This window comes from Nannospalax galili, unplaced genomic scaffold (genome assembly GCF_000622305.1).
Source record: "Nannospalax galili isolate Female #2095 unplaced genomic scaffold, S.galili_v1.0 scaffold265, whole genome shotgun sequence".
NCBI classification, from domain to species: domain Eukaryota; kingdom Metazoa; phylum Chordata; class Mammalia; order Rodentia; family Spalacidae; genus Nannospalax; species Nannospalax galili.
The window spans coordinates 1,418,784-1,428,169 of record NW_008353747.1 but is presented as its reverse complement, the minus strand read 5'-3'; the positions used below and the strand labels follow the sequence as shown (position 1 = coordinate 1,428,169).

Sequence of the window (9,386 nt, the reverse complement as noted above, 5' to 3'; positions counted from 1 at the left end):
TCCATTCCAACTGGATTTAAAAGCCCCCATAGAGGGTGGCTTGTGAGTCCCCTGCAGTCTGGGGGATCCCTCCCCTCCCTAGGATGTTTGTAGGTATGGCCACACTCTTGGGCGCCTCCGCCCTTCATACAGGGAGCAGGGAAGAGCAGATCAAAATCTGGGTGGCTGGGAAGCCTGCAGGGTCCTGCCCATAAAAGGCTTTTCCCGGCCAGCTCCCGCCGCCCCGCCCTGTCCAGGCTGCATCTCCAAAGCACGCAGAGAATGTCTCCGGCAGCCCCCAACAGACTGCTCCAACTTGGTGTCTTTCCCCAAATATGGAGCCTGTGCGGAGTGAGTGGGGCGGCTGGGGGTGGGAGCTGAGCTGGCTTCCTCAGGCAGGCAGGGGCGGGGGTGAGCTGACGGGGGAGGTGACATCATCGCCGCTGCACTCTTTAAACCCCTCACCCAGCCGGCGCCCTTGCCCATCTGCCCAAACCCAGACGACAACCTCTCCTGCCCGCCTGCCAGCCAGCGAGGAGCCCTGTAAGTGCCAGGGACAGGAGCAGCAGGGGTATGTGTGTCATCAGCCAAGACCTGCACTCCTGGACTGGGGTCTCAGCTGGGGCTCCCTTAATCTCCAGGGAACAGCTCCTAGCTTGCTGGGTAGGATGGGGTCCCCAGAGTCCTGCATCTGTCTCAGACTAGGCATGACTGTTAACTAAATGCCCAGGGTGACTTGGTTTGTCAAAAGAGTCAATGGGGAAAACAACTGTGTGGTGGGTGCGAAGAGGTGAGTAGGCTGAGGGTCTGTTGTCTGTCTCCATCTCAGAGGATGTGCAAGAAGGTGAGGGACTGTGAGTTCACTTTTTCCAGAGAGCACTGGCCCACTGCTGGTTCCCAGGGCTTGAGCAACATAGGAATAGACCCTGAGGCAGAGTGGAGGACCAGGGAACAGTTAGTTTGTAGTGCTGAGGATCAAAACCAGGGCATGTGTAATAGGCATGTGTTCTGCCACTGGGCAACAACCCCCTCCCCCAGAATTTTAATATTTCAGAACAGGCCAGGGTGACAGGCTGGGGCAGGATCTGCTTTTCCACAGGTAGCTCTGTCCACAGCCTGAGAGTAGGAGGTCATCAAAACAGCAGGCAGAGGGGTGGTGGGTAGAAGTACTGCCATTCGAAAGATGGCAGTTAGGTGGGTCCCTGGAGTTTAGGTGTACCCTTTCTGGGAGGCAGAAGCGCTCACCTATTTTTTTGTGGGGATGAGAGTCGGGGGCACTGCAGTCCTAGAGACACTTGAATCTGGTCTTCTGGGCTGCTTGAAGTTACTGCCCTCACCACTGGCCTGCCCCCTCACCACTGGCCTGCCCAAGGGAAAGGAGGCCTGGCAGGAGCTATGGGAACAGGCATACAAGCTGAGCGTCATGTAGGTATCCTGCCGCTTCTGTCTAGAAATGTCCCTGGGTGGACTGCCAAACCACCATCTTCCCATCCTGGGAGCTCCTCTCTCCAGAGCCTCCTAGAGGAGAATTTGCAGAGATCTTTTTCCTCTTAATTTTAAAAGTTAGCATATAAGTAGTGGGTTTCATTATGGGTTTTGTTTTGTTTTGTTTTGTTGTTTTGGTCTTTTTGAGACAGGGTCTCCCTGTAGCCCCAGCTGGCCTGGAACTCAATATGTAGACCAGGCTGGCCTTGAACTTATAGAGATCCACCTGCCTCAGCCGCCCAAGTGCTGGGATTAAAGGCATGCGCCACCACGCCTGGTTCTCATTATGGTATTTTCATACATATTTTGTCCTCCTGTCCTTGACCTTGCCCACCTCCCTCAAAGGGATGTGTTGGGACTTTTCACTTCAGGCTCTCCACCAGAAGGGAGATGGGGAACAAGGATGGTGCTGGGTGGGATACTTCTTATTGCCAGAGCATGCTTTGACTCAAACCCAAATACTGTCTCTAGATGTAAGGCTGCAGCACTGCACTTGTCACTGTGACTTGTCCTTAGCCCTGTGACTTACAACTATCTGTTTAGAACTTTCTGGAGACTGAAAACTGTGGGTGGGGGATACTCTCCTTCCATCTTTTCTTCCTGTGCCCAGCCTCTGGTAGGAGTGCGTGAAGATATAAACAGGGTTGGAGATAGAAACTAGCAGGTACATGTGTCCTTGGAGAGCAGCAAAGGCTGAGACAGGCTGGGAGGAGGCCAGGAGGAAGGAGCATTGTAGCCACTGGTTTCATTTACCTTGTGGCTTTTGACCCAGGAGTCCTTGTTGGGAGTTGGGGGTGACACAAAATGGGGGTGTGGAAGGGAGGGACATGACCAACCATTTACAACTGACCAGCAGAGAGAGGCCTTTGAGTCCCCCAGCATTGTTGGCTGGGAGAGGGTACTCAGTCGGGGGTCCATGCCCCACTTCACCTTAGGGAAGTGAGGCCCCCCTATGGCTTGCATTTACATGAAGTCTCCTGGTGGTCTTTTTTTTTTTTCTCTCTCTCTCTCTCTCAAACTTGTTTGTGGGCCCAGGGGATGCTTTTAAAAAGGCAGAGGGGACTAGAGAGGGAAAGACCTGATAACTGTGTTTAACTCCCTGGTTAAAAGCTGGTTCTCTCCAGGGTCACCTCAAAGAGATGGGCAGCATGTTAGGCAGTTCACAGATGCTGACATTTGCACAGTCCTCTGAGGTAGACTTGATTACCCCCTTTTCACAGCTGGGGAGCTTGTAGAGCTCAGAAAGATTGTCAGCAAGGGGTAGGGAGCCTGGCACTGAAGTCATCTGATGATGTCTCTGCTTCTCCTGGGGGTAGGGGTGGGGGTGGGGTGTCTCACCTCTCACAGGAGGGAAGTAGGAGAGCCTGCCAACTGCCCCATCCTTACACTGTTCTCCCAACCTATGACCTCTCTGAGGCTTGGGGCTTAGTTTGACCTTGTTTTAGTTCTTCAGACAAACTGGGCAAACAGCATCCCACCCAGGATGACCCCTGTTGGCCAGAGGCTCCTCTTGACTAGTGATGACCATGTCTTCCCAGGGACCTGCTTGCTTCTGTCCCTAAAGCCTTCCTCCCTCTCACATCTGGGGCCTCTGAACAGAGCCAGACCCAGGCCTTTGGGGCAGCAGCTGACATGCAGGACAGCATTCCCATGCTCTGCCTGGCAGATTCTTGGCCCCAGGATATCCCTGGAGGATTCTGATTACATGATTCTCCAGTTACTGTAGCAGCCAGAGCCCATGGGCATGACAGAAAGTGATGGGCACATCCTTTCTTTCAATTCCCAAGAGAATTCGGCTGCTCTGTGAGAACTCTTGGGCTTTGGTGACTTTGCCAGGTGGCTTTCTCAGCTGTAATTCAGAGGATGAGTAGACCTGGCAAAGAGCTAAAGCTCTGCACTTCCAGCTTCTGAGTTAGATAGAGACTTGGCAGAAACCTTACTGGATAAAGATACCTGCTCTCTTAATTTGGGGAGATCATTTGGCTTCTGGAAGGCCTCTCTAGACCGGTCTTGGCAAAGAAACAATGTGCTAGCCAGGCCTGGTGATGCAGGGCTATAATCCCAGCTGCTCAGAAGGCTAAGTAAGGTAAGAGGACTGCAAGTTCAAAGCCTGCCTGGACCACAGAACAGAGCAAGTTTAAGGTCAGCCTGTGTAACATAGTGAAACATTAGCTATTTAAAAAAAAAAAAAAAAAGGCTGAGGATAAAGCTTAGTTGCAGAGTACTTGCTGCCTCTCATGGGTGAAGCTAGGTTCCACCCCCAGCACTACAAAAGAAAGAAGGAAGAAGGAAGGGGAGAAGGGAAGAAGGGAGGGAGAAAAGACTAGCTTTAGGCCAGGGCTTGTCAAAATGGTCCACAGGCCAAGTGCAGCCTGCTGTCAGTTTTTGTAAACAAAGTTCTGTTGGCACACACTGTTTATGTTTCATCTACACTCTTTTCACAACACCTGTAGAAACCATATGGTCTACGAAACCTAAAATATTTACTCTCTTGTCTTTTACACAAAAAGCTGACAGACCCTTGCTCTAGACCCCTAAATACCTAATATCTTGTTTCATGATATACAAGTTCAGAAGGGCCTCTGCACCAAAGGGATGAACCTGGCCTAATTGAGTAGTAGTGTGATGGGTGTCCAGGAAGCTGGAAACCCCTCACAGAGCAAGAAGGCCTGCATGGCACAAGCAAAGCCAAGCTATCCCTTAGTCTTTGTCTTTTTCCCTTCTCTACCCTGCTTTAGCTCTGCCTCAACATGGCCAACAAGGGTCCTTCCTATGGCATGAGCCGTGAAGTGCAGTCCAAAATTGAGAAGAAGTATGATGAGGAGTTAGAGGAGCGACTAGTGGAGTGGATTGTGATGCAGTGTGGCCCTGATGTGGGGCGCCCAGACCGTGGGCGCCTGGGCTTCCAGGTGTGGCTGAAGAATGGCATGGTGAGTGGCACCCCAGGAAAAGGGATTAGGGATGTGTGTGCCATCCTTCAAGCTGTGGGGCAGACCCCCTGAGCTGAGTTCCCATCTGTGTCCTATACTTGGCAGATTCTGAGCAAGCTGGTGAACAGCCTGTATCCTGAGGGCTCCAAGCCAGTGAAGGTGCCTGAGAACCCACCCTCTATGGTCTTCAAGCAGATGGAGCAGGTAGCCCAATTCCTGAAGGCAGCTGAGGACTATGGAGTCACCAAGACTGACATGTTCCAGACTGTTGATCTCTTTGAAGGTATAGAGAGAAAGGGCTGGAGCCACTGGGTCAGTAGAGAGCAAGATTTTGAGGGAGGGAGAGGGAATGATCAAAATATGCCACACCTAGGATGTCTGCTGATCTGTGAAGAGGAATGGGATATGGGAAGAGAACACTGTACCACAGGGGCTGAGGCCCATGTTGTACAATGCCTATGGAGGTGAGAAGAGGGTATTGGATCCCCTGGAACTGGAGTTACAGACAGTTGTTAGCTGACTTGTGGGTGCTAGGAGTCTTCTGTAAGAGCAGCCAGTGCTCTTAACTGCTAAGTCATCTCTCCAGCCCTGGTTTGACCATTTAAAAAAAATATATTACTTTTATTTTATGTGTATGAGTGTATTGCCTGCATGTGTATAAGTGCACCTGTGTCAGGCAATGCCCACAGAGGTCAAAAGGCATCAGATTCTCCCAGAACTGGAGTTACGGATGGTTGTTAGCCACCATGTGGGTGCTGGGAATTGAACTCAGGTCCTTTGCCAAGAGCAGTCAGTACTCTTAACCACTGAGCCATCTCTCCAGCCCCTGGTTTGACTTTTTTTTTTTTTTTTTTTTTGGTCTTTCTGAGACAGGGTCTCCCTGTAGCCCCAGCTGTCCTGGAACTCACTATACAGAGATCCGCCTGCCTCTGCCTCCTGAGTGCTGGGATTAAAGACGTGTGCCACCATGCCCGACTGGTTTTTTTGTTTTTGGTCTTTTTGAGACAGGGTCTCCCTGTGGCCCCAGCTGTCCTGGAACTCACTATGTAGACCAGGCTGGCCTTGAACTCAACAGAGATCCACTTGCCTCTGCCTCCCAAGTGCTGGGACTACAGGCGCGCGCCACACCTGGCTTGGTTTGACCATTTTTTAAGACCTGAAGTTGAAGCTGGCTGTGGTGGTGCACACCTTTAATCCCAGCACTTGGGAGGCAGAGGCAGGCAGATCTCTGTGAGTTCAAGGCCAACCTAGTCTACATAGATGGTCCAGGCCAGCTGGGGGCTATAGGGAGACATCTCAAATAAAAATAAATAACCTTAAGTTGATCTCCTGATCACTCTTACCTTCTCATAGGCAAAGACCTGGCAGCAGTGCAGAGGACTCTGATGGCTTTGGGCAGCTTGGCCGTGACCAAGAATGACGGGCACTACCGTGGAGATCCCAACTGGTTTATGAAGTATGTGGTTACTGGGGATCCCTGTATCCTAGCTTGGATCTCTTTGTGGGGTGGGGATAGCTTGGGTCAATCAGCTACAGAAATGATCAGGGGCAACAGAGCCAGGAAAGTCCCCAGTGAGTCCTTCAGACTGGAGAAAATTTCTGGACTCCTGCCTTCTACCCTCCTGTGCACCTCCTTAGGGCCAGCCCAACTTAGAGAATAGAGACCTGTTGCAAGGAATCAACAGAGGGATCATAACATTGGTGGACAACACCAAGTTCTAGCAAGTCTTATTCTGGTTCTTCTTCTTCTAGGAAAGCCCAGGAGCATAAGAGGGAATTTACAGAGAGCCAACTGCAGGAGGGGAAGCATGTCATTGGCCTTCAAATGGGCAGTAACAGAGGGGCCTCCCAGGCCGGCATGACAGGCTACGGACGACCTCGGCAGATCATCAGTTAGAGGGGACGACCAGCCCTGAGCCTGCCTTTCCCAGCTCTCTGGCTGCAGTGTCCTGCTTAGCCTGCCTCACCCACACCTATGTAGGTTCTTAGCCCCGGCCAAGCTTTGAGGCTGTCACTGGGCAAAGGTGACGGCACAAGGGCAGCTCCCACCTCCCCCTAGCCTTAGCCCAGCTTACCCCGGAGCCACCACTGCCCTGGCCCCTGCTCTCAGCTGCACTCCCACCTCCTGTCTCTTCCCATCCTGGGCTAAACAGGGGGAAGTGGGCTGGGTAGCCTGGGTGTGCAGCCAGCCCAATGTCCTTGGTAGCAAATGCCCTTTGAAGGAGACCCAGCCCAATCTCTCCATCTTTTCCTGGAATATTTTTTTTGGTTGAAATTCAAAAAAGAGAAAAATATATACATCCATCTTTCCTCAGGCTTGGTTGGCAGTTTGATTTAACCTCACTCCAGCTACAGTTCCAGGAAACCTGAGCCAGGGACAGGTGGCATGTGTGTTCCTGACCACTGTCTTCTGCAGGACCCTTCAGACCCCATGGACCCAGGGATCAGAGGAAGGAGCTGTGGGTAGGCAGAAAAGAGCTGAGGTGGGAACTAGCAGAATTAGTTGGAAGATTTTTATTTTGGAAAAGCTGTGCAGAAAAAAATTCAACAAAATGTTGCTGTGAAAAAAAGAAAATCAAATCTTTAGTATTAAAAAATTCAGATTATCAATTAGCTCAGAAGATGGGGAGGGGAGAAGGCCAAGAATGGACGACATGTGAGAGCCTATTAGGCAGACACCTGGCCTTGAGTGAAGGCCATTTCCCTGAGCACTTTGCAGAGGAACACAAGGTGGTCACAGGCTGAACAGCAGTGTCTCCCAAGCTGTCTTCAAACTTGTCTCAGTGCTCTGCAGTCCCGCCAGACTTCCCTATGAAGCAGCGGGGCCCTGGGCACCATGCACCTCCCAGCTCCAGCTCTCTTAGGAGCACTGTACCATTCCTTCAGCAGGAAGGGGTAGTGGTGGTAGAGTCAGGGGCAGGTTCAAGATTGGCTTCAGACCAGAAGCACAGTGAAGAATGACAAAGGCAGTTGCTTTTAGGGAAGGCATGTTTAGGCTCTTGCCAGCCTCTCCTCTGGGCCCCTGCCCAGTGACCCAAGCAATACTTCTGTCAAGAGTTCTCCCTGATCATGCGGGAACCTGCATAACCCACAATGAGTAGAGGTCCTAATGGCCTAGGTCACTGACTTGCCTCAGAGAGATGGGACAAAGGATTGCTGGCCTGAGTGCCAATCCCTATCCAAGGCCTCTCATCAAAGCTCAGCTGGAGGAGCCTGTGCTCACCAGTGCTCTACACTGTACTTAAGATAGCCTTCACTCTCTTGAGGGTACCAAGAATACTTCCAAGGCCTTGGGTTCCAGAAGTCACCATTGGGACCAGTTTCTCTCCTCAACATCCCATGGTTGGAAGCAGCATCCTCAGTTTTGGGAAGAGCCTGCCCTACATGGAGGCTGTCAGGCCCTAGACTCAGCAGATCTGTTCTTCCTTTCCCTGTACCAGGTCTGGAGGTTGGTGTTGATGAGGGCAGTCCAGGGCACTCTTACTGCTCTGGGATAAGCTCCAGTCCCCTTCACTGAGCAAATCTGGGGCTAGGAGGCCAGAGGTGGTGCTAAGGACTCCACTCTCTGAATCCACTCCATCCAGGTCCTTGCTGTTGCATAGTGGCATTGATTCTAGCTCCGTCCCCTCATCTCTGGATTTTTGGTTCCGCTGGGGCCAGGGGCAGGGTCCACTCCTGCAACCTGGGGTGGCGGCCACGTTCCTCTGGCTTAGGTATACTTCCAGCATGTAGTAAATGGTCCAGAAGACAGTGAAGCAGCCCACTAGCACCAGGGTCTGGGAAAAAGCCAAGCACTGATGTTAGAGATAGGTGTTAGCTCAGAAGCAAGAGCTCACTCAGAGTCTCCCTTCTAGGGACCACCTTTCCCATCACAACCACCGCTCTACCCTCTTCACACACAGGGACTACTCTTAAGGAACAAGCTGACAGGACAGAAGTGATGTTAGGGACCTGGGTCTTCCCAATCCCTTATCCCCTGGTTCACTTGGAGTAGCACCATGGACCAAATCCCCCAGGACAGTCCTGTCTATAGGTAGAGTTTTGGTCTCAGTACCTTGAGGGTGTTAGGGGTAATGGTGTATCCATCCTCCTCAGGAATTTTCAGCCCAGGTGGACAGGGAAGAGTGAAGCCATCATGCAGGTATTTTCCACTCATAGCACTTTCTAACAAACTGCAGAAAAGAAAATCGACAAGGGTAAGCTACTAAACATGGTCTCTGTACCATCTGCCTTCCACCTCACAGATGAAGAGGGTGAAAGAAGCCACACAGCAGAGGTCAGGAGCACTATCGGTTCCAAGTCTATGGCTCTGTCCACTGTCTTGAGCCTAGAGCTGGGAAACATGGCTAGAGTTCAGAACAAAGTTGGGTTCTCTAGTTGACACCTCTTCCCCTACCCCTCAGGAGGCTCTCTCCTCTGACATACATGGACACACCTACCTTTGTCTGTCCTTGATGTCTACTGGACTCCACACAGAGCCATACAGGGTCAGCTGCCACTGCCGGAGGATGCCCACCGGGAGCGACTCATCTCCTAGGGCAGCAAGTGGGTAGCCATGAGCTGTGCCCTTCTGTGAGCCATGCAAAACAGCAGAGCCTGGCCCACCCTGCCACCCAAGGAACTCAGACCACATAGTCTATCAGTTTGTGTCCCATAGACCCCAGTGTTCTGCAGAAGTGCCTCCTTAGGTACCCTATGGACAGAACAGCAAGGTTGAAAGGTCTTACTAGTAGGAAGAAGTGTTTTGCCTTTATCTCCCATGCTTTGGGGTTTTGTCTGAGATTTTCCTTCAAAGAAAAACTATCTATCAAATTAGAGGTTCAAAAGCTGCCAGTCAAATGAATACCTAAGCTGACTGGATGCTGGGAGGGCTGGGTTTAGTTTCCTGTCTCTCTGCTGGTATTGCATACTCATATCATTGCAATTGTGACCTTCACTGTTACTATGATTCTTATACACTTCCAACTTTGGATCTCAGTTTTTCCAAAATAC

The 9,386-nt window shown here is 51.3% G+C and overlaps 2 protein-coding genes across 4 annotated transcripts in view; one reads left to right on the top strand and one right to left on the bottom strand.

Moving 5' to 3' along the window:
* The first annotated feature begins 365 nt into the window (after positions 1-365).
* Tagln (transgelin) lies at positions 366-6,709 on the top strand. Of its 2 annotated transcripts, none has more exons than XM_008850924.3 (5): positions 366-522; positions 4,203-4,394; positions 4,500-4,677; positions 5,748-5,850; positions 6,147-6,709. In XM_008850924.3, the coding sequence occupies exons 2-5, from the start codon at positions 4,215-4,217 to the stop codon at positions 6,289-6,291; spliced, it is 606 nt and encodes a 201-aa protein (XP_008849146.1). In that variant the 5' UTR covers positions 366-522; positions 4,203-4,214; the 3' UTR covers positions 6,292-6,709. The 2 variants fall into 2 exon arrangements, with proteins under 2 accessions (XP_008849146.1, XP_008849148.1); XM_008850926.3 differs by having other exon boundaries at positions 410-550.
* Positions 6,279-9,386, bottom strand: part of Pcsk7 (proprotein convertase subtilisin/kexin type 7) — a 24,734-nt gene continuing 21,626 nt past the window's right edge. Inside the window, exons 15-17 of one of the 2 annotated variants that reach the window (XM_008850922.3) lie at positions 8,834-8,927; positions 8,449-8,566; positions 6,279-8,170 (exon numbers count right to left, since the gene is read on the bottom strand). In XM_008850922.3, the coding sequence (XP_008849144.1) occupies positions 7,802-8,170; positions 8,449-8,566; positions 8,834-8,927 (581 nt within the window). In that variant the 3' untranslated portion in view covers positions 6,279-7,801. The remainder of the gene's footprint in view (positions 8,171-8,448; positions 8,567-8,833; positions 8,928-9,386) is intronic. The other variant, XM_029554967.1, reaches the window with a different exon arrangement.